Consider the following 26087-nt stretch of genomic DNA (forward strand, 5'->3'; position numbering starts at 1 on the left):
CCCGTTATGTTGTTACGGATTCAGGAGGACTGAATTAAGAGACTCCAGTTGTGTGTTGCAATGGACGGGCAACATGTAGAGCACATCCCGTAGGTGGGATTTTGGGACGTCATAACTTTGGAACAGGATATGTTCACACATTTCTACTTGCGGGACTGCATTCCCTGCAAAAAGCAATGTTAATTAATGTGTCACATGCCTACCTTCCCATTCGAAAAAAAAAAATAACCTGGATCCAAGATGGCCGCCATTCACCACGTATGCATCAATCGGTAGCTCCTTTACCTAAGTCCGCTTTCCGGTAGTCAGATTTGTTTTAATCATGTTTGTTTCCAAAATAATCTAATGTACTAAAACTTAAGGGCCACCCTATACATTTACTCTCTTCTTTGGAAGTCTAACTACAATACAGTGCTGTTACTTTGATAACTTTATGTGTTTCCTTTAATAGGCGACAAAATGGCTGCAGCTGCAGCAGTTGAACTCGACCGAGAATTCCAGGATCTGATGGCTGTTCTCAGAAACATCAGTGAAGACTACGATGATCCAGAACGTAAGATATTCATATCTACCTACCTACATCATTTATGCAATCAGATGATCAAAAGTTTCCTTGCGAAACAGGAGAACCATCTTGTATAAACGTGCACTTACAAAAATTAACATCCTTAAAATGATAGATATCTCAGTTTTTCCATCCTTTACAACTGAAATTACATCCTGAATTAAGAAATGTAAGCTTTTTTTTTTTTTTTTTTTTTTTTTTTTTTTAGCTAACTCCAAATTTTATGAAACGTACAAATTCCTATACAAGGATGGCAAATCATGTGGTTAAAAGGGAACTACCGTAGCCGCGTATTTTTCAACTTTTTTGGGATTAAAATGTAGATTTCGATGGTCTAATGGCATCACTTCTGATTTCTGAAACAACCGCTTCAAGGTCAAATTACGGGGCAAAAATAAAAAGTGAGACCGTTTGGGCAATGCGAACTAGTGACCGACTAGGATGAAATAGATATAATTTGATTCGTATTTACACATACATGAATAATTGATATTCCATTTAACTGATCTATTTTGACCCCGAAAACCTGGAATTTTAGTCCTTGGATTTTCGTTAATTTTCCGGATCAAAATGGAATTTTCGGGAAAATGGCATATGAATTATCCATGTATATGTGAATAGAAATCGAGTGACACCCATTTCGTCCCAGTCAGTCACTGGTTCCCACTGCCAAAATGGTTCCACTTTTTATTTTTGCCCCCCTAATTTGACCTTGAAGCAGTCGGTTCCAGAAATCAAAAGTGATGCCATTAGACAAAACTCATCGAAATCTACATTTTAAACCCCCAAAAAAGTTGAAAAATAAGGGCCACGGTAGCTCCCTTTTAACCAAATCATGCTTATATACATTTGTAGAGGTAAGCAAATTTCAACCTTATGAATTAAATTTAAAATACCTTTAGTTCATTGGTGATTATGACACACACCCACCACACCCACACACCCACACACATACACACACACACACACATATATATATATATATATATATATATATATATATATATACAGTGGCGGATCCAGGGGGGCTAGGGGGCTATAGCCCCCCTTGACGTTCAGGTATACACTGGATAAAATGGGCCTAAATGCTGCTTTACACTGGATAAAACGGCAAAATATGGTTTAGCCCCTCCCTTGATCATATCCTGGATCCGGATATATATATCCCGGCCACTGGTATATATATATATATATATATATATATATATATATATATATATATATATATATATATATATATATATATATATATATATATATATATATATATATATATATATATTATATAGCTAGGTACTGCTAAATTAAGGACATTTTAACTAAGCCATTATCAACTTTTTCCAGAATATAAATCTGTGTGTGACCAACTACGAGAGCGAAAAGCAGAAAATGGCCAAAAAGTGACAGTATATTTTGCCACTCTCGTATCGTATTGATTTGATTCGTAAGGTTGAAAGTTGCTTGCCTATACATGCCATGTTTGCTATCCTCATATTGAGTTGTAGTATTTCTGTTTCATGTAGTTTCTTTGAACGTCTGTTTTGCAAACTAAAGTTATAGTTAAGCGTGCATTCCGAATGATAATTAAATCAGAGTTTGTAGCAGGAAAAGTGATAGCGTTAATTATGCGAGAAATGTCCAATGAACATTTTAATATGATTAATTACAAACATGTATTACTATAGTATTCGTACCGAGTCGTGAAGCTTGACCTAGATTTATCGATTTCACCACCCAATAGAACGCGAGGGTGTGTTCCAGTCAACTCCCTAGTGTCGTCTCTCGCGCTACACGGAAAACATCTCCCGAGAGTACAGTGTTGTCGGATTGGCGCCAAGTTCCTTTTTTTTTTTTTTTTTTTTGCGTTATATTTTCGTTGTTACTATTCGTGTTATTGTTACAGTGATTATTGTTGTGCAGTATTATTATTGGTAATTTTTAAATGCTTTTTAAATACTCATTTTCTATCCCTTCAAAGTTTGTCAACATTGTTGGTGAATTTCAGCTGTTTGACGTTTTCCCAAGTGTGCGGTCGGGAAACGGCTCCACGAATTGTACCGAAGTTTTCCGATGCATCGGAGCTCAAGCAAAATATTGCTGTGATTGGTTTAGAGCCCAAGCTTCACGACTGGGCGCGAGTACTATAGCAGAATTTGCGTTCTTTGCTACATCTACACAGTCACCAATTTAGCTGTTCGTGCCATACTTCGTGCATTATTAGTAAACGTCTGCCGAGCCGGGCGACTGAATTTAGCGGCGCGGTGTAAGCTTAACACGCCCTCCAGCTCCCTTCTCTCTCCATTTCCATGTCAAGTGGGGCGCGGTAGCTCAGTGGTAGAGCGCTTACCTCTGATGCGTAGGGTTCCTGATTCGATCCCCGGTCAAGTAAGTTTGTGGTAGATAACACCGTGTTCGTAGGTTTTCTCGGGATACTTCCGTTTCCTCCCACATTGTAATTCCACCACTTCTTCCATCATCATTCACTTGCCTTAATTAACGTCTCCATTAGCTTAAAGGACATAATCGTGGGACGTTAAATTGGAAAACTTAATTTCATTTAATTTGTTTCCATGTCAAATGTTAAATACGTATTTTGTTTTTAATTGTAAAGGACTCTGAGATATAGACGTATAATAACTGCAATTCCCACTTTATTACCTTCCAAATCGAATTCCCAACAATAAGATGTCCATGTATCAAGATATCTTATTTAGAGACATGAAATTTGGTATTTGGACTTTTCCTTTAAAATAAGCAAATATGTGTGATTTTTTATATTTGAACTACATTAGTGAACCTCCTCAGCCCATTTTCTCTCTTTCTAGGTCAAATATTAAAAAAAAAAGATAATGTTTAATTATTTTAAACGAAAACTCTAAATACCGGATTTCATGTCTCCGAAGTTGAGGAATTCCGAGATATGGAGCTATTATTAAAAGAATGGTAATCTTTCCACGTCCAATTTCCAAAATCCTTATTTAATGGCACCTTACGTCTGAAATCCTATAAAATGTCCGAATTTCAACCTTCTAACTTAAAGAATTTAATCTAGCTGTTGATCAGTCAGCCAAATTTCTTGTTTTATGTATACAAATTATCTGTTAAATGGGACGGATCATTGCAATTCCAAGTATGACTAACAGCTGGAGTGCCTTACATTTTATATTAAAAAAGTTTACTTGAGACAAAGTTTGTTTACAGGTGTTCGCAAAATCAATGATATTGTATTTAATGAACTATCCGTAATAACTGCAAAGGAGCCTAAGCGATTAGCATACGCGCCTTTGCCGTGGGAGACCCGGATTCGATTCCTGGCGGGAGGTCATGTGGTTCGGATTCCACGTTTATCAGTAGGCCCCGTCTCATATAGTCCCGCTGCCAGATCAAGAACTTAACTCGTTTTTGTAAAGAAAAATGTCCGAAAGAGGAAAAAAAATCAATCACTCTCAACCGTAAATATCTCTTATGGATTTTTAAAGAATTCGCTTATATTACACTGTAGTGTTATTAATGGAATAGACAGTGTGTCCGTAAAGTCGCGCAACCCAAAGTTTGATTGCGTATATCTTTTGAACCAAGAACGATAAACACCTGAGACTTACAACAAATGTCAGCGTGCTCTGTGTAGATATTTTCTAAAGTATGACTGATGTTGGAATTTGTAATGATTTTGTGTAGTAACGAAAGAAATTATCGAAAGTATAAAATTTAAAATTAAAATAAAATAAAATAGATACAAAACGAAGAAAATTAATATTCAGTTGCAGGAAACTGATTTCCTATAGTTGAATCTCTTTATGTATGTGCAGTACGCATCAACGTTTATATATTGGTGTGAAAATATGACAAAGTTAATGCAGTAAAAAAACTATTTAATGCAAGTCCGTAAAATGCCAAGCAATGGAAATTTGGACATAATTAATAACCTGAAGTTTTATACAAAAGTTTGCGAAAAAAATTACTCACCTACAGCTGGCAACTCTGGAATCCTCGTAGAAAGAGAAGAGCACTTTACAGCAAATGCTCGAGGTAGCTGCCGCGTTTTTGTAGACAAAAATTTACATGCTTCATCATGTTTCTTGACATCTTCGTAAGAGTGTTCCTGGAGATCGATTGAATTTCTGTTTTAATGTTCGTCTTCAGTTCCTCAATGGCCGTGGAGTTATTCTTGTACACGACATTTTTCAGGTAACTCAATAAGAAAATGTCAGGTGATGTTAAGTCTAAGAACGGGAGGGCCACACATTTTTTGGAGATTATGTGGTCACTAAAAAATTCCCCTAACATTTGCTGTAAAAAGCGCCCTTCTCTTTCTATGAGGATTCCAGAGTTGCCTTCTGTAGTCAGTAATTGTTTTATCGCAAATTTTTGCGTAAAAACTCGGGTTATTAATTGTGTGCAAATTCTTATTGCTTATCGTTAACTAACCTAAAACACACCTGTTGCAGTAATTTTACGAGAACAGTGTTTGCAGAGGCCGCGTTTCTGTCAAAAAAAAACACCCATTTTACGGACTTGCATTAAATAGCCTTTTTTTTTTTTTTTTTACATGGCAACACTACATTAACTGTCATATTTTCGCACCAATGGATAAATGTTGATGCATACTGCAAATACATAAAGAGATTCAACCATAACAATTCAGTTTTCTGCAACTCAATATTGATTTTCTTCGTTTTGTACATTTTTTATTTTACATTTTCGGTATTTTCTTTTGTTACTACATAAAAACGTTACAAATTCCAACATCAGTCATACTTTAGAAAATATCTACACAGAGCACGCTGACATTTGTTGTAAGTCTCAGGTGTTTATCGTTCTTGGTTCAAAAGATATACGCAATCAAACTTTGGGTTGCGCGACTTTACGAACACACTGTCTATTTATAACATATGAACAAAATAGCTTGATTAAGAAAATCTTCCAAAGAAAGCTTACACTTCAAGACTAAAATATCCCTTGTACATTTTTCCTTTCTAGGGCAAAAGCTTATACCATATTATAGGATTCTTAATCAAATATTTATTTATGAAATACGAGCAAAATCACCTGAGAGGGTTTGAAAATGTCATCCCAAAACAATTTTTCCTCGGCAGTAAACTATAAATTCTGCATTTTTTTTCAGAAGATTATTGATATCACATTAGAAGGTTGTAAATGAAATATTTATTTATGAAAAATAAAATAATAGCAATTTTTGACTTTCACATTTTACTAAACTACTCTTATTTTTGGTAGGAGATAGTTTGAAAACTTGAAGAGTCCTATAAGAATTCCAAAGTTTAAAATTTGGTCCTAATATGCTGAACTGTATTTCCTTTAAGCAAGCGTACATATATAGGAACAAACAGAGATCCAAAAGTTACTGGTTTGGCATGCGGTCATCGAGTACATTGAAATCTTTCCCAGATTTCTCCAGGGTAGTGTTCTAGAACCACTGCAATTTCTTTCATGGATGATCTCACTTCCTTCCTTTCTTTATCATCTACGAGCATTCTTCTCTTTGCTGACGATTGCAAAATCTTCCGTAAAACCTCTCCTATAGACGATGCTCTACGACTTAAACAAATTCTCTCTAAACTTACTGACTGGTGTGCAACTTGGAATGTAAAACTGAACCCTCAAAAATGTTTCACTCCTAATATTTCCTTAAAGAAAAATAAAATTTATCACAGATATTGTATTAATAACAGTCCCATCGAAAGAGTTGCGGCACACAAATACCTCGGAGTATTATTTGATGAGAAACTTACATTCGCTGATCACATCACTGTTACTGTGAAGAGTGCTTTGAGAATACTGGATATTATTTACAGATTTACTAAAATTCGCGATCTCACATCACTCAGTAGTTTCTTCAAAGCTTTTGTATCTCCTAAACTTGAATATTGCTCACCGATATGGTATATGGCCTGTGCTTCAAACTTATCCTGTTTTGATTCTGTTCTTAACTTTTTCTTGCCATTGTCAAACAAAACGTTCCCTCAGTACGTAGTCCTAATAAAACAGCTCCTAAACAAACTTAATATTCAGACTCTACTTACTCGATACATGACGGCAAACTTGCTACTTCCCCATAAAAATTATCAATGGAAAAATTAACTCCGAATTATTGGTTTCTGTTTTCAATTTTCGTGTACCTTCTCGCGTAGTCATACGTTACTAACATATGTAACACCCAGACTATGAATTATATAACGTTCCTTATACTTCAGGTTGGCATCATTGTATAGCCTAATAGTTTATCGTCAGATGTTGATATTTCAAAGAACTTAAAAAGTTCCTTACTAAATTCTCTATGTCTGTGTGTCTGTCTGTCTGTTATTTGCGATTTTTTCACTTTTGAACCCTGCATTCGATAGAGCATCAAAAACTATCAGAGAAAGAGATTAAATTTTTCGCGTCACTCTTACCGTTCCCGAGATATTGGCTAAAAAATGGCTGATTTTCAGAAATTTAAGGAGCCATATCTCGGGAACCGTAAGTCATAGAGAGATCATATTGGTGTTGATCAGTACCTCAGAGGATGGTAAATATTTTGGTACCAAATAGTAACCGGTGACTACTGTCCAATTGGCCAGTGGTGACCAATTAATATCGGTACCAAAATGTTTATCATCCTCTTAGATATTGATTAACACCAATATCATCTCTCTATAACTTACCGTTCTCGTGATATTGGCCAAAAAATGGTCGATTTCCAGATATTTAAGGAGCCATATCTTGGGAACCATAAGATATAAAGAGATGATATTGGTGTTGATCAATACCTAAGAGGATGGTAAATATTTGGTACTAAATAGTATCTTGTGGCCACTGTCCAACTTGTTTAATTTGAAAATAGTTTTAGAAACAAACTAAAGTCTCTGTAAATGTAGTATATACAGGGTGTTTCAAAACAACACCGACAACGTTTGGGAGGTGATTCCTGATACTAAGATAAGACAAAAAGTATAGACCAACCTGGGTGTACAAATGCTTCCTTTTGGAGTTAGAGACTGCCAAAAACATGAAAAATGAACTTTAAAGATCCATAACTCCAATACTATAGGACCTACCGCAGTCGGGTCAAGACTTCACGTAGGAACTAATATGTGCCCTATCCAAATATCCAAGTTCCAAAATCCTGCGATACTCACAGAACAATTTTTATAAAGGGAGTTCGGCTACTGGCATATATTTTGAAGTACTCACCAACTATTTCTATAAAAATTGTTGTGGAAGTACTATAGGATTCTCAAACATGGATTTTTGGGTAGGGCACATATTAGTGCCAAAGTGAAGTCTTGACCCAACTACGGTATGTCCTATAGTTTTGGAGCTATGCACCTTTAAAGTTCATTTTTTCATGTTTTTGGCAGCCTATAACTTTAAAAGCAAGCATTTGTGGACTCAAGTTGGTCTATACTTTTTGTCTTATCTTAGTATCAGGAATCACCTCCCAAACGTTGTCGGTGTTGTTTTGAAACATCCTGCATATTCTTGTTATTTCTTATGTACTTCGTTACATTGTCTCACAAGGGAAGATCCCACAAGTTGTCGCTGAAATCTGATTACCACATAGCACATCTGATAGAGCATAATGAGAAATAAAAATGAACAAAATTTAAGGTGCTATAGACCAGAAGGATAGGACCTACGATATTCAACATTTCAATATCCAAAACCTTATATCATGGAAATATACACGTTTTAAGTATATATATCTTGAGAACCGTTAAAGCAATCAAACCGAAAGGTGCACAATATAATGAGAATAAAATGCCGTATCGAAAACCACAAACACACAAACAGTGTTGCCATAGATAAGACACTGTTCCCAAGTCAGCACAAAAGTATTTTGTTTAAAATAGCACCATATACAAATGTGCACAGTTTTAAAATGCACTATTATCACTAAACATAGCAGTGAAGTGTAGTGATACAGTGTTGCACACTGTTGGAACTAAATGTACTGAAAATGTACAATGGAAATATCTAATATGTGGCAACAAAAGGTAAGAAAGGAATCTAGGTCTCATATATGAATTTAATTCAAATGCAGATTTACACCGATAGTATAACATAGTAATTGCTATCATTTTTACGCCCTGTGTCACCATCGAAGCTGTATAGGACGGGACGTACAGCGTAAAATAGGATCCAAACCACTATGAAGGACGAAAGATGGAAATGAAATGCAAGGTGAAAAGCACAACAAAAACCTCCATGTCCGAGGCGGGATTGGAACCCGCGATCCCTAATAAGTCGGTGGCCTAGCCTTCTAGACCACACGGCTATCCGAGTAGATTAAAATCGAAATTAGGTGGTAATAAAATGATTATATTTCCAATGTGAATATGGTAATATTACAGTTTACAGTAACATCATCATATGATGTGTAAGAGAGGAAGTAAAAGAATATGATACTTAACACGAAAAACATAAACCAAGTAAGTACTCTACGAAATCTGGATAAGACAATCTGGAAAAGCAGTTTACAGAATTAGAAAACATGGATTTGTTTCCTCGCTTGTAACGTTTTATTTTCGCGAGTTATCTGTTTATTCATCGGGGCAACGGAAGTGTAATGCAGATCCCACACTTTCTTTCTAATACATTCCTTTATCACCCTCTGCTACCCATGTCAGATTTCTCAATTGTACATTTTCAGCACACGTAGATCCAACAGTGTGCAACATGTTATGTTTAGTGATAATAGTGCATTTTAAATCTGTGCACATTTGTATATGGCGCTATTTCAAACAAAATACTTTTATGCTGACTTGGCAACACTGTCTTATCTATGGCAACACTGTTTGTGGTTTTCGATATGACATTTTGTTCTCATTATATTGTGCACCTTTCGGTTTGATTGCTTTAACAGTTTTCAAGATATATACTTAAAACGTGTATATTTCCATGATATAATGTTTTGGATATTGAAATGTTGAATATCGTAGGTCCTATCCTTCTGGTCCATAGCACCTTAAATTTCGCTCATTTTTATTTCTCATGATGCTGTATCAGATGTGCTATGTGGCAATCAGATTTGAGCGACACCTTGTGGGACCTTTCCTTTCAGTAGGTCTGTATCTGAAACATCGAATTGGATTTTTTTCGTAATCACCATACTTTCTTCTCCTATGGTTGGTGAAAAATAAAAAACATTTTTTTAAAAAAAAATTAAAAACAATAATTTTAAAACCGCCAGTACTATCATAAAATGTCGGTATAATTCAGCAAAATGTATTGATTGACACGCAACTGTCAACTAAGTATTCCTTTGATACAGTTTGCATTTTATGTATATTAAGCGATAAAGATTTACAATTAAAATTATCGCTGGAAGTAACTGAAAACAAAATTTGGAAATGATATTATTATTATTATTATTATTATTATTATTATTATTATTATTATTATTATTATTATTATTATTATTATTATTAAAAAGAAACTGTTAACTATAGGAGACGAATGATTAATGAAACAGTATGATTATAAACGAATTAGTGGAATGAAAAAGTGGAAGAAAACGGGAGAACCCTGTTCACCACAAACTCCAAGACCTGGAATCAAACCAGGGACTCGTGATATTTAGAGGTGAGAGCTCTATGAGCCCCGTGCCCTCCTCTGTTAATACATCGCCTCTTTATTGCTTGCTGTTGTTAAAATTGGCTTTTGTTTTGATACAGATATACCCAGACTGGTTTTGTGGTTGAGCCGTTTGCGTGAGAAAATGGAGAACGACCAAGAACGGGTGAAAAGGAATCAGTTGATGAGGCTTCTTCTTCTGCAACTGCAACAGAATAAGATTGATTTCCCGTTCAACCAATGGCCTACCATCGCTTTGCTCCCAGATGTTTCTCATCTCCTGGTAAGAGATGCATTCCTACTTACTCTCCACTTACATACATAGTAATCTACGATATTAAAAGGGACAAGATATGGATTCTTTTTATTTAAACCAGCGTTTCCCAACCTTTTTCAACTTACTGCACACTACGGGTGTTAATTACGGCACACTTATAGATATTATCATTTGTAAATATTAAACACAGTAGCATTTTTTCTGTGATTATTGATCTCCTTCTCACAGAGAAGAAAGCTCTTTCACTGTTTTTCCCCCTTGGTAAATCATTATGCTTAGTTTTCATTCTAATTTAAAAATAGAAAACAATTGCAATGAAATATTGGAGTCAGGTTTTTAAAAATACGCATTCTTTTTAAAAACTGTATCCAATCTTTTACTAAGAAGGAAGATCACTAAATAACGAAAGAAAAAACAAATCTCTTTTACTTTTAAAACACAAATGTAGGTAATTTGTCGAGAGGATTGAATGATATTTTAAATTTTCAAGTTTAGTCTGCAACAATAAAGAAGCAATAATGGTCATAAGGTCATAACAATGATAACAAATACCTTTTTCAATATTAAAAATGTACAGAAAAGTAACGCGGTATGAAACTTAAAATTGTAGATTCATATTAGAGGTTCATAGTAATGTGAAATACAATATACATTTTTCCTACGTTTTGCAATTTGATTGTTATAAAATTAATAATTTTGTTTCGATTCCTCGCGGCACACCGGTTGGGAAACGTTGGTTTAAACAGTCAGATAAAACTCCAGAGGCTTGGAGTAGCAATAGCAATAGATAAGTAGGCGTTAGGCCTATGTTAAAAGAAGATATCATTCCGACATTGAATAAAAGTCAGAATTGTTGGACAATGATTTGAACGCAATATATCCCAATTTGGAAGGAAGGTAATCTCTAACCCAGTATTTCTCAACTTTGGGGTCGTGAAGATAAACGGAAGAGATAAATATAATTAAAATCTAATACCGGAAAATATTTTAAAATATTATTTTGAATTTTGTTCTGATAGGTATATTTTTATTTTTATACTTACTGTTAAGAACAATAAAAAAATAGGTCTACTAAACACTTTGAACAGGTACAGAGTTGTTTAAAATCAATTTAAATGAAAGAGGTACGATATGAAACTAATGAGAACTGCATATTGAAATACCAGAAAAACACAAATGCAACAAAACTTGCATATTGAAATGCAAATAAAATTGAAAGCTAATGAGATACGTGAGCATGGTATGATTCCACTAGTGCTGCAATACCCGGTTTAATCTTTTTGACGTATATTATGAAGTCATTTAAAATACTCAATAACTTTTTTAAAACAACTTTCCAAGTTTTTTTTAAACCAAAATTAGAAATCACTCTATTTTTTTAAGGGATTTATAAAGTTTTAAAATGTTCAAACAGCCTCGATTTTGAAACAGTAAGATGGATCGGATTCGATATTTGTGATATGAATGAACTGACTAAATTTGACTTTAATCCATTCGCTTTTAGGGAAGTTACTGTATCCATTATACACAAGAAATAGATTGTACTATTGTAGAAATAGATGGATTTTGTGAGATCTCCGCAATAAGTATATTAAAAATTCCACACAAGCTTATAATGGCGTGCTGGCAAGAAGATGTGACAAAATGGAAGTCGTGACAGGAATTAGGTTACATATTTGGTTTCATCCTTCTACCGAAATCGGAAGTATTAGAAATTTATAATTTCCGGATTAAATATTGATCCCAATAGGTGCTGAGAAACGGTTGTTTGACATAGATTCAGGATCCGAAGAATAGATACTTCAGCTCATTCTTGTATTAAAACCAAAGGTAATAGAAATCTATGACCACGTCATGTTTTAGAATTGATTCCCAAAGAGGACGATCTGTAGGACATAGCTGACAATTGTTTTGATATTGATTCAGCGTCCCAATAAGAGGATCCTCCTCCGATCTTATCCCTTCTACGGAAACCGAAAGTGACATGATCTACAATGAGAAAGAAGTGCAGTCTTGACTGGTTGCAGAGAACAGGACTACACAGACATCGCAGGATATCTGCTCAAACCGTGATTAATAATTTGTTATCCATACCCAGCATCAGTATATGTGAGCTGCTGCCAGAATGCTGGTGCTTTTTACTACCAACGAAGACTATAACTGACTTTAAGCTTTTCAAGGCATACTATAAAAGTTAGTCTTGTTCTCTTCTTTCGTAACAGCCAAGGTAGGTAATGTTGCCATTACCGTCTCTTCGCAGAAAAACGAATTCTTTGAAAATCAGGAAAGAAAGTATTATGTTCCCTTCCCTCTATTCAAACAAGTAGCCTCTCCGAGAAGAGTTTCCCGGCCCGGTATGTGGTTCACAAAGCCTCTTAGCGCACGTAAAATTGAAGGTTACTGAAAAAGAATGGTATGCTAAAGCTCAACAAATAACAATATGTCTTCAAAGGTTGCAGGAACATAATAATACTATTTGATAAACGAAACAAAAGAAATTTAGATAACATTAACAAGTTTTATTTTTATGAAACAAAAAAAGTGAAATAAAAAATATGTAACCTTGAATAGAACAAGAAAATTGTAAAGTTCGAAAAATTTTGTCTCATTTTGAAAAAATATTTTCAACCACTAAATTTAAGTAAATTCGATTCGCGCAAAACAAATATATATAGATATTACTAAAAAATCTATCAGGCACATGTTGTATGAAGTGAAATTCCAAGATGGCTCCTGCCTTATAACAAGTCATATTTAAAGCGAACCATTTCTAAAATATAATTGCTTATATCACTGTAATTCAATAACAATAATTAAACTGATGGTTCAATTAGACAATTCAGTAATTTTTTATCTACATTTTTTTTTAGTGCTAGCCAAAGGCTAGCTTCCTTTTAGAGGGCTACACCCTCTCTGAGGTGACAGAAGTGAAGGAATGGTTATCTATATAGGAATAACGCATAGGTGGGCTAAGGGTTTTTTTTATTTATTCATTTATTTATTGTTATTTCAGAACAAGGACATTATGATCTTTTCGATCATAATCATTTGTGAATGGTAGGGATATTTGAAAACATAAGAACATAACAACAGTAACATAATATAAATATAAGTATACACAAAATAAAATAAGGAGATGATAAAGGGAAATATAAGCACAATCTACATTTTTTATACTCACGGAATAACAAGAATATTATCTTTAAATTCACAAATAAAATATAATACACACAATACTAAATACGGTATTACTTTAAAAAATTATGTACTTTAAAAAAATATTTCAATAGACCTTTTTCATATAAAGTTTTATTTTTAAATTATTGTTCAAAGCCTTTGTACTTTAATAAGACTTTCCAAAATCAATGCAAATGAATTGTGCTGCCATCTTTGCAGTTCTTTTAAACTATACTTTTGTGGACGTTATATGTTTGTGGCCAATCCTTTCGACAATGAGATCTCGGAAACAACAGGCTCTAGTAAGATGACGTTTTCACTGATCGATTGCAAATTTTGCGTAGATTGTCCAGTTCTAATTGATTTTTTTTTTAAAAAAAACATTACCATTATTTCTTTATTACATTTTTACGTAGCATCATATCCTACGCATTATACATTCCAACACAACAGAATTGGATGCATGGGTTGCATACATCTCAGGCGTTTGTTTCATGGCCAAATTATAATGAAAAACGAAGGATAACCATTTCTCCAGTCTAACTTGAATCTTTATTGTTTGGAGTGTTTTGCCCAATGAACACCATATATATATATATTGTGTGTGTAATGTACTTGCTTACTACATACTGCATGCAAGAAGAAAGAAACACTGATCATACATGAATTAAAGAATTAAAATAGGCTCAAATCTTACAAACGCTGCGAGATATTGAAAAAGTAATCGAAAAAAATCTCCTCTCTAAGGTATCTCTTGCCGATTTTTATCAACACGTCTTTCGATTGTGTCTGTAAAAGAAGATGTACAGATGTGAGGAATAGCAAGGAGATTCATGCTCATATGTGAATGATGCACTGTGTACAGAGCGTAGGTTCAGCTAGTCTCTATATTAAAATGCCAGAAAAGTTTATGTTTGTAGCTAATTCTTTTGACAATGAGATCTCGAAAACCAGAAATGCTAGAAACATGTCGTTTTCGCTGGTTAATTCCAAATATTGTGTAGATATGTCAGTTCTTATTCAAATTTTCAAAAAGATTTATCTTTATTTTTCTATTCTACATTTTAGAAGTCGTTTTGGCCCTATTAGTTTGTTATAATATTGCAACTAGGTTGATACCCTTGTGAAAGGCAACCAGTAGAGGAGCTAAGTATAGCGGGTTGACGGGCATTGCAGGCGCTTTGTTTTAGTCAGAATGACAAAACTTATTTCAAGCTGGTAACTTCGAAGATTTGTGGACCCACAATAAGGAGTGCTCGGATATGGAATTACAAGAAAAAAATATTTGCATACATATTCAAGTTTGCCATAAACTTCCTCCCAACATTCTATATATTAAACTAGTACATGTATAGGTTTGTCTATAACAATTCACTCTTTTTGAGAGTCTTCCTGTCCTTTACTTGTGACCGTAAAGGGAATTGCACAAGTATAGTGAGAACTGGGAAGGAGATTCACGCTAATATTAGAATTGTGCGCTGTATAAACAGCACAGGTTCAGCTAGTGAAGTTCTATAATGTTTACTGAGAATATTGGTGGCAGTGCTTGATTAGCTATGTTTGCAAGTCTACCGTACTGTTAAAAGGAAACCATTTGTTTTAGACTTCCAAACAATGTAACGCGTATAAGTCCATAGGTAGTTTAATAGAACAGTTATATACATTTATCCGTCTGTGGACAGGTATCAAACCAAGAAATGGTAAAAGAGAGCAAGAAGCAGGTAGCTTGAAATCGATTAAATGTTTCAAGAATAGATTCCATTTCCTCTAATAATCCTCTATTCAGAACCGGAAGTAGTATAACTAGACAATTTGAGGTTTTCACGTTGATCATCATAGAGCAAAAATGGTCAGACATAGCACAAATCGGTTTAGTGCAATCCGTTCAGTGCCTCAAGAACAGCTTCTTCTGTCTCCATCCTTAACTCTCTACCGAAACCTTCTAGTATAACTTTGGTATTAATTAGGGATGGACAAAACCGATTTCTAGGAAACCGAAAACCGAAAAACCGACACTTCGGTTTTCTCCAAGATCGGTCGGCTTTTCGCCGAAACCAGTTTCGGTTTTCTAAAAGAGGTTTGGGTTTTCTCGGTTTCCTTCAAAACCGGTTTGGTTTGAACCGAAACTGGTTTCGGTGAAAACTTTTGGAAGACACAAATTTATTTCTGTGGAAACAGATTCGGTTTCCGGAGAACAACGAAACACTATTCTGGTCAGAAATAGAACAAATTTTGGGAAAAAAAAACGGAACCAGTTTTGAAGAAAACCGAAACCGGATCCGGTGGAAAAACGAACCGGTTTTGGTGAAAACGAATAACCGGTTTCTGTGAAAACGGAACTGGTTTTGAAGAAAACCGAAACCGGTTTTTGGAAGAAACCGAAACCGGTTTTTGAAAATTTTTAAAAACCAGTTTCGGTTTTTCTAAAAACGAAAAACCGGTTTTTGTGCCCACCACTAGTATTAATATTGATCTCTATAGTTCAAAAGTGATACGAGACACTAAGAAATAGGTTTTGGATATGGATTCAGTGTAAGCTTCATCTTGATCTTTATCTCTGTATTAAAACTGAAACTGATAGAAAATGTCTGGTTTCAACATTGATGGTCGTAGTGATAAAACGATAAAAGTTAACGAGAAGAGTTTTTAAATTCTTATCCTGTACAGTGTGTTTAAGTTCTGTCTGAACTAATATTGTCTATTGCAACGGCAAGTTATCACTTTGTTTTAATTTTGGTCTGAATAGACCAAAAACAATCAGAGATAGCAAATAATGACTTTCTTATTTGGATTCGGTGGTCGAAGAATAACTTTCATCTCAGGTGCAACTGCCGGGTTCAATATTGGTTGAGGAGATAGTGAGGAACTACTTTTTAAATGTATTCAGCGTCCGAAGGGCACTTCTAATCCAACCTTTGCAACCAAGAGTTACAGATCTTCTATTTCCGGTTTCAATATTCAATTCTTATAGTTTGGAAGTCCACAGTAGTTTGATACTGTGAAACGAAAATCATAAATTTTATTTTAATTTTTGGCAAATTCTCTCTGATTCTCACTTCTCCTCTGTAAGTCCTATAGAGATTACATCGACTTGTAAAACTTAACCTAGATCTACCCATTTTAGCATCCAACAGAACACGAGGGCGTGTCTCGGTTATCAACCCCTATTCATGAAATTTTGCAAGTCTCGTTTCTCGCGCTTTATGGAGAACGTCGTCTGAGGGTATAGTGTTGTCGGATTGACGGTGATTTTCATTTTGTTGTTGTCGCTGTTTATATTTTTGCTATTATTATTGCTATTATTATTCGAATAATTTTTAGAATTCGTGTTATAGCTCTTTAGGTGTTTTTTTTTTTTTTTGTCGCTTGTTAGCCATGTCTTGTAAATTTTGCAACATTGTTGTTGCATTTTTGTTGTTTACATTTTCTTAAGTGTCCGTTGGGAAGGCAGCTCCGCTAATCGTGCCGAATTCTTCCGATGCGTCACACGTAAGACAAATAAGTTCTGTGATTGGTGTAGAGGCCAGGCTTCATATTCATATTCATATTTATTTGCCTGTTCATAGCTTACAAATGAGGACAATCGCCAATTAAGCACTACAGTTGTCTGATATGGTTTACATTCATTATATGTTATCAGTAAGATAAGTTTCCACAGAGTAATAGCTTTTTTCTAACAATAATTCTAACAGAGTATTTCTGAATATCCGTTTTTCGTTAATGTCTTTATACTTTGTTGGTAATTTGTTATATAATTTTATAGAATTCATATGTACAGTTTTGCATAGTTCTGTTGGATAATATACGTCTGCCTAGTATTGTATGAGTGAATCGTATTAGCTAGTGCAAATAGATCCTTGTGTTCGATTACATACATAATTGTGCGATATATATATTGTGGCAGAGCCCATATATGTTATTTATTTTCAAGTATATTTTAGTTAATTTCATTTTATTAAAGATTTATATTTTAAGTTTAAGAATTGTAAAAATAACAAAATAACACGGAAACTATTATCAATGGCAAAACACATTACATAAAACGTAGTAGTCATTGCTTTTTAAAATCTTATGTAACAATGGTATTTAGAATGCCGTCTTTAGCAAATTGTTTTATGTCTGGAAATTAAAGATAAAATCTAATTAATGTCTGATCGGAAAGAATTAACAAAATTCACTGTAAGTAAATTTGTAAGATGTTTGTGAACATCAGACACTTTCACGGGTATGTTAGAATTGCCAGGAATCGTGAGACGAAGCATTCCAGGGATTGCCAGTCGTCGACCACAATGAGGAAACAACCACGTTTCCTAGACAAGAAAGAGCACACGTCATGCAGAAACGGCGGATTCCAGCTGTGAGGAAGTTGGACAAAACCAGGAGGACCAGAGTTGATCAGGGAGTTGGTCAGTGAGAGTTGGTCGGAGAGTCTGACAGAGAGTTCTACGTGAGAACGCGATAGTCGAGAGATTAGAAAATTGAAGTTGAAAGATTTTATTAAACAGTATGTTTAGTAACGGCCTGTCTTAAGTCACGCAATTTTAACATTTAAATAGACGAACTCTAAAAGTTTATAATACGTCTTGAAGAATAGTCATTATGTTAGCCGTTAACAGAACTTTGATGTGTACAGCTTAGACTGCGTCTTGTTCGTGATTCGAACCATCGTCCCGTATAGCAGAGAGACCATCAGTGAGACACCGCTCAGCCTGTAGCCCGTCTTGGAGAAGGAATCATTGGACCAGCACCAGCAGGAGTAGCAGATCAGAAGCAAAGAGGTATGTGCTGCTTTCTAATCATTGATCGACAGCTCAATGTTTGGTATGCAATGTTCGATCTGGAAAACTTCTAATTACCCGATTTTGCACACAACACTCACACTTACTTACACCTGATTATGAAAATACACCTGTCATTTAACTATCGAAGTTTTGAGTTATTATTTCATTACTAAAATCCCCATAAAATCATGAGTCAAACTTTGACCTCTCGCATATTAGTAAACTACGTACCCACTCATTTCAGATAGTGAGTGGAAGGTAACTTCTTTGGTTCACACAAACATCCCCAAATTTAGACACGAACCAGGGAGGTTGCCAATATATATATATATATATATAATGTCAGTAATTTATATTTTTTAAAAAAAAATTATATGAGGATCGTTCAGGCATACTAAACATTATTCTAATATTTTTTCTGCATTCGGAATGTACTAGCACTTATTCTCGAATTCCCCCAGAATAATATTCACAAGTCCTTGTTCTCACCAGAGATGTTTGCCGACATTGAAGAATATTATCATAGGGTAACATAATGAAGATTTCATTTTGGTTCTAGTAATCAGATTAAAAGCTAATTAAATATAGCAAGCTTCCTCATTTTGCAGGCAGAAGCTGAAAGCATGGTTGCTGTGGAAGAGACAGAAGATCAGTTATCGCATTCTCTGTCGGTAATTGAAGAGCACATGGCTCAGTGTGAGGATCCACAACGTAAGTATTTTAGAAGCAATTATCCTTCAAATCAAGTTTAGAGGAAAATTTTGTTTGTTTGAAGTGTAAAGTTCTACCAATTATTTTATGGTCAGTCGCATTAGTATTATCCCTGCAGCTACTATAGCAGGGACAGGATGCAGCTACTATATATTATCTTCTGAAGCAAAGGCTCTAACCTTTACAGGACGGATAGGGATTTATAAAGAAAATCGTAGACCTTTATGTTGGTGGCCCTAGTACCTCTTCTAATTGTCACAGGAACATTACCTCGTAATAAAGGTTATGGAACACAAGATTCCACCGAGCTAACTTTTGTGCCCCTGTGCCAAACCTGTAGAAGTAAAAGAAATTTTTATAAAATTGAGATTTTTTGTTTTTGGAAATTTGTGAGAAGCTGGCAACACTGTTACTTGTCGTACACAGGAAAAATTATTTTCACATGTACACCTGATATTGGGTAAAATCGTGTAAAAACAAAAAGTGAAGGGCGAAAGTTTAATACAAAGTGAAAAAAAAATTACGAACATATTTCCTACGAAAATCACCCTGTAAATATATTGTCAAAATATTTTGGTCTACCCTGGCGCCCCTAATCGTCAGTGATATAAGCCATATCTCGTTGGAAAGGTTATGAGACATAGTTTCCAACGAGGTAACTTTTGTGCCCCCTGTGCCCAACCTGTAAGAGAAAAAGAAGAAAAACTTGAAAAATTCATTTTCTCTAAGTTGGCAACACTATTATTTGTGATTAATTAGGGTGTTTATTTATGTTTATTACTACAACTTTTTATGCTTGTTGCTCCTTTGGGGGGAGAGTTTCCTTCATCCAGATTCTGAGTGGGAGAGGAAACTAAAACAAAGCGATTTTTACGAAACTTTTAGGGTTTATTAAATATAAATCAAGGTATACTTAGGTATAATTTCTATGTTACTATATGTAAGGGGACAGGAGCTAGGGGAATAAAATATCTGAAAAAGGGAAATTTTTGAGGGAATTTCCCGAAAATCCCTCTGTTACGGGAAAACTGTACGTGATGGAGAGAAACCGAGTGCATATTCGAATTCAACGCAAAAAGTTCCTTTAAGATCAGGTGATTTTTCTCATGTAACAAACAAAAAGTTTAAATTTGTTAACTAGTGTTATTGATCCAGTTAGTGGCTTAAGCAGAAGTTCGTGAAGGGGATTTCAAGCTTGCAAGTTCATATAACCTCAGGTGTTTGTATACATATCTGAATGTGTTAAATGTTTATTTGTGCATAATATCTTGCTCAAGAGGGTTAACAAAAAACTGCCCTTGCATACGCCACTGGACCCAATTCGTTTTAGGAAAAAGTTTCAATTTCTGTCTCTTGAATCTGACTGAATTATGGCCATATTGTTTATTACAATAAATAAATAAAATCAGAAACGTTGCAACAAAAAGGGGGGAGGATATGGATATTTATTTATGATTATGGACATTTTAAGATAATAATTGCTATCTTTGTTTCTTCCGTTCACCGTCGAATTTTCCTCCTTAGCGGATCCTAGGTCCTGTCCAAGTTTTTAGCTTAAATATTGATCAGTCGATCACTCACTCACTCAGGATTTCTTCTTTTATATATATAGAGGGCTTTTTTTTTTTTTTTTTTTTACAAAGTTTATTGAAAGTGGGAACATTTTTTCTCGATACAGAATTGAGATGGTGGAAGTTACAGATAATAGAACTTAACTTTCAATTGGCACTCAAATTCTCGATCGAGACTTGGCTGGGAGGTTTGAATCCATCCACCGTACAGTACGCACCTGGTACTGTCAGACTATAATTTGTTTCGGTATCTGTATGACTCCGTAAATAGCGTTAACTTAGTTTCAAAGGAGGCATGTCACTATTTTTTTTTTCAGAAACCACGTAAGTTCTAGAGCGACAGGATTTTGGAGTTGTCGGGAAAACAGCAGAATGCCATCGAATTAAATGGTGCAAGTGTGATTTTATAATGTCATTTTTCAAATCGCAATAAGTGTACCGGTATTCCCAATTTTAACTTCGAAAGGTTCAGTTGTTCCAAGAGGTTAGAACATGGTATTCACCCTTGCGTACGCCAGCGGTCCTATGACACTTCGATTGTAAATGTCACCGATTACTGAGAACAAGTTTTTAGGGAAAGTGATTCTTATGCAGTCTGTATATTGTCTGGGATTTTCTCTCCACACAAGATATCGCACAATCGGTTTTAAGTCTTCTTGACTTAACTTTTTTTCTCTATTTTGTAGAGAGAGAGGTGTTGGAATCGTGGCACGAGCGTCTACAGCAACCAGCGGAGACTCCTGAAGAACAAGTGAAAGCTATGCAGGCGGCTGAGTTGCTTGCTTTACAACTGAACGAAGAGAAGCTGGAGGACATCTTCGAACAGAAGCCTCCTGCACAAGGACCCCTTCCTGATATTAAGAAGATTTTGGTAAGGGAAAGGAAAATATATATATATATATATATCTACATATGAAACACTAATTTTACTTCACACACATGTGCAATCAATGAAAATGCAAACCTGAAATGAGGGCTCGCTCTCTTTAAATACAGTGGCGGATCTAGAAGGTAAAAACTGGGGGGCTGCCAGAACCCAGGCTATGATAGTAATATCACGAGTTTACTATAAACTTTATATATATATATATATATATATATATATATATATATATATATATATATATATATATATATATATATAATAGCTTAAATAGCTTAAATTATTGACACTCAAAAAGTTATGGGGCGTAGACCTCCCGCCTCGGATCAAAACCTTTTATTAAAACACGTCAAGTCTAGATAACGGTTTTTGTGTTTCGAAAGCTGGTTGGTCATACTTTGATTTCGTCAAGGGCAACATTGAAAACACACAATCTGAAGCTTTCATCTTCTGTATTCCATATGATTTCATGAGATGCCAATTCACTACTCATTTGCTTTACCTTAGGTACTCTTCTTTTCGGGAGGGGCCGCGGTGGCTCAGTGGTAGAGCGTTCACTTATGGGCTTGGGGTCCCTGGTTCAATCCTAGCCCCGCCAAGTGAACTTTGTGGTGGACAAACACCGTGTGCGTGCGTTTTCTCGGGTCTCGCCCGTTTCCTCCCACTTTCTTCATTTCACCATTTCATTCATTACTCATCATCACCGTCTCCTTTAGCCTAACCGGCATAATTGTGGGACGTAAAACTCAAAGATTTCATTTCATTTTCTTCTTTTCGGGAGCTCTGTTTCAATCAAAAGATCTTAAAGGGAAGGACACTTTTCTGTTCTATCACTAATCTTTTCTGACACTCCTCTTACAAAAGTCTTTTCTGCCAGACTAACTTTACCAAATTTATTCCTTGCTTTATTTAAATCATCCTGTGCAGCGGAAATGAACCTTCAAGCCTTGGATATAATCAAGAGTTTTGGCTTGAAGGTAATCTGAGAGCGGACGAGTAATTTGAAATCCTAGTGAAAACATCATTGCAACTAAAACTGCTTCGTAGGAGACGAAAATCTTGAATAATGAAAAAGCATCACTGTAATCAAAAGTTCAACTAAAACTGGCTTCGATATCCTCTCTGTAGCGGCTCTATCTTCTGGACAATAATGAAAACGATCATGTGCAGTAGCATGACTTTTACTGTTCCACCTAATAATTGCAATAGTAACAAAACGTGCACTAGGGTTCTGTTGTATATGCATATTAAGGCGCTTTAGGACTCTGTGGGAAATGTCTAGTAATCCAAGGAATGATATGGAAGCTGGAAGGCATTACGCCTAGGGATGCGCACGAGACAAGATTTGTGGGTGTTTCGTCTCGAAAATGTGCTGTAAAAGAGATGTCTCGACTCGAAAAATGTATATTTCTCTATTGGAAGAGCCGTGTCTCGACTCGAATTTTGTCAGGAAAATCCTGTCTCGACTCGTCTCGTGCGCATCCCTAATTACGCCGTATCACAAATCACACGGTTGAAACTATGGGCATAACACCATGTGTGAATATGATTGGGAATCACAGATACCGTACCGAGTCATCAAAATTGCCAGAAGGACATTTTATAACTTTTACGCTTGAAAAGAAATGTTTTAGCTAATATTTCTGATTTAGGCCTATGCATCCAGGATAACAGTGCTACTAACTTAAAATGTGTAGAACATCGCTATAGAACCAAATATGTAAAACACAGAGATAGAGTATTCACAAAGATAGATGACTTTATCTCTATGGAATCAATGTTTAGAAAAACGATACCTTAGGCCTTATCACTGCGAAATTAAAATACCGCTAATTTTACAGTAATTATCTGATATCTTTAAATAAACAAAATATAATCAAAATGTGGATCCAGATCGCCCTAGACTATATTCTTTTGCATGAGGTACCGTTATCACGAGTCCCCTAGTAGCTTTACGTTTGCAGCCATTTAGAAACGCGAAAATAAATGCCGAATTTCTAAATCGCTAGAAATCGAAAGCTGGTAAGTGAGTCATGATAATGGTATTTCATGTAAAATAATATTGTCTAGGGCGATCTTCTTTTACATTTTGATTATCTTTTATGTATTTGAAGATATCACATAATTACTGTAAAATTAGTGGTACCGTATTTTAATTTCGCCGTGATGGGGCCTCTTAAGTAGCACTTGACTATCTTCGACACAAAAACCGTTGCTGGCAGGGGGCGTAAAGCGTTCATTGAGGAGGACGCACCACCCCGCGGATCAGTCCGATGCTGGTGTGAAGCCGCTATGGGTAAAGGCAACCATCCTTTCTACCCGAAGGCAACATCATATGCCGAAGGGAAATGTTCATAACCTACATTGAGAGCATTTTAGAGAGATCAAAGACTTAGAAAAACTCTTAAAAACTTTATATAATAATTGATATAAGACATTTTAAAAATAAAATGGTGAAGAGTTAAATTGCCGAATAGATTGTTTAGATTCTACCTACAGAACATTACAATATTATTGACGTTTAAGGGGAAAGAAAAAGTGAAAGTGGAGACATCTATCGATTAATAGCTCTTGTTAAGATGATCGAAATGCAAATCCTCATGCGTAGTTTTCGGGAAAATGAAAAGAAATAATTTTTGTGGTGCTGAAAGATGTCTTCATTCTAGTAATAGTTGATAGTTTTCTTCTGCTAGAACATTATATGTAAATAAAAAATATACATTTTAAGCAGCACATTATACGAGGTGTCTTCAAAAAGTATCGAATCTTTTGTTGACAAAAATATATTTATTGATCTGGAAATCCGAAACACTAATCCTCTTCAAAGTAGTCTGCTTGGTAATGCACACATTGTTGTAAATACTTGTTGGAAACACTTCTGAAATGTAGTTTTTGGATTGGTGAGCAATCATGACGTTGCATTCCACGTGATGCCTTCTCTTGACTCAAATCGGCTCCCTTTTAGCGGCATTTTCAGCTTGCGAAATAACTAAAAGTCACATGGAGCCATGTTCGGTGAGAAGGGAGCCTGACGACACAGGAATGTTGTTTGGCAATGAAAGCCCGAATCAAATTTCGCAGACACTTTCCTTGTGTCCAAATTCTAGATCAAAATTGAATGTATGGATCCAGTTAAATGGTTTCCGCTTGAGTATCGCCGAGCTTTTGGCAGAATTTGATGCAAAATTTGAGCCAAAATTTGATGTAATATCGCTGCTCAAATTTCAGGCAAAATTTGATGCAATATCGCTGATCAAGTTTTCTGTCATTTTACCCCCCCCCCCCCCAAAAAAAAAAACTGGAATCCGACGACCGCTCACTACACGTCTTCACTCGTTGGTCGACAACCAGCAACTAACGCTTTCTGCGGGTGGAGATAAAATTCACGACTCTGCATGAGTGCCCCCTCTACATCTACACTGAAGAAAGTCTCCCACGTGGGAATAAATAAGGCTTGATACTTTATGAACACACCTCGTATGTATTGTTGTTCTTATTCTAAAAGTGGCACATATATATCTAACAGTGACACACGTACTGCTAATAGTAACACACACATAATAATAGCTGTGACGTCCATACTACTTGAAATTTTCCTCCTGAATCAAATAAAATTTGCCTTTGTGTTGGTACACACAACAAACGATCTGAATCGATTTGATTGCAATTCGCAGGAAAGAAGTGTGGAAGCCAGCGTGCACGAGTTGAAGGAGGCTCTAAACGAGACAGCAGCAGCTTCCGCTCAGGCTGAAGAGGCAGCGGCTGTCATGGAAGTGGCGCTGGAAAAGAAAGCGGAGGCAGAGAAACGCGTTGCTGAAGCTCAAGAGAAAGCCACTCGCGCTGTTACTCAGGAGACGTTCGCGAGAAGGCTTGAAGAGGGCGCTGTTGGTGGCACTCGGAAGAAACGAAGTCTGGCGAAGAAGTTGAAGACTTTAGTGAAAGAAATGCCAAAGCCAAAGGGTAAGGCATATTGTTAACGGGTTTTAGTTTTTGGTAGCATTAAAAAGAAATTTCGAACAAGTTTAACGGTTGGCTAGTAGAGGATGATTCATTTATTTATTTTTCTTAAACTGTCCCATTTCTGTCTAATGGTAGCTATGAACATGAAAAAATACTTCGAAAATAAAGTGCACAGAGTATATTGGAGAATTACTTACCCTCAGAAATGTTCAAAACGATCTCCTCCTTCGTGTAAACACATCAGTACCTGGCTCTTCATATCTCTGTCTATTCTTTAGAATCCCTTTCTGCTACCATTGTTGATTTCGGTGGCGATATTCGTGTTTAAATCCTCTATTGCTCTAGGACGATTATGACAAGCTCACTTTTAAGGTTAATTAACATATTTATACATTGTGCCGTTCCCATGACGTGACACGCTCCAGACTTTGATATCGAACATTCATTGAGTTGTCTTTTTGAATTCACACATGATGTTCCCATGTTGTGCACCGACCAGTGTTCGGAAGTTTCCATAAGAAAATTTCCCACAATTGACACACAATTTCCCTTTTCTTATTAAATTTCCCTTGTTTGTTGAGTATCC

The 26087-nt window shown here is 35.5% G+C and overlaps 1 protein-coding gene across 3 annotated transcripts in view; it reads left to right on the plus strand.

Moving 5' to 3' along the window:
- Nucleotides 1-26087, plus strand: part of LOC145665050 (uncharacterized) — a 60671-nt gene that overhangs the window by 1034 nt on the left and 33550 nt on the right. For all 3 annotated transcript variants that reach the window (XM_081732296.1, XM_081732295.1, XM_081732297.1), the window contains exons 2-6: nucleotides 452-553; nucleotides 10243-10424; nucleotides 18985-19087; nucleotides 21345-21529; nucleotides 25216-25501. In XM_081732296.1, the coding sequence (XP_081588422.1) occupies nucleotides 460-553; nucleotides 10243-10424; nucleotides 18985-19087; nucleotides 21345-21529; nucleotides 25216-25501 (850 nt within the window). In that variant the 5' untranslated portion in view covers nucleotides 452-459. The remainder of the gene's footprint in view (nucleotides 1-451; nucleotides 554-10242; nucleotides 10425-18984; nucleotides 19088-21344; nucleotides 21530-25215; nucleotides 25502-26087) is intronic.

This window comes from Thermobia domestica, chromosome 11 (genome assembly GCF_964235325.1).
Source record: "Thermobia domestica chromosome 11, izTheDome1.hap1.1, whole genome shotgun sequence".
NCBI lineage: Eukaryota > Metazoa > Arthropoda > Insecta > Zygentoma > Lepismatidae > Thermobia > Thermobia domestica.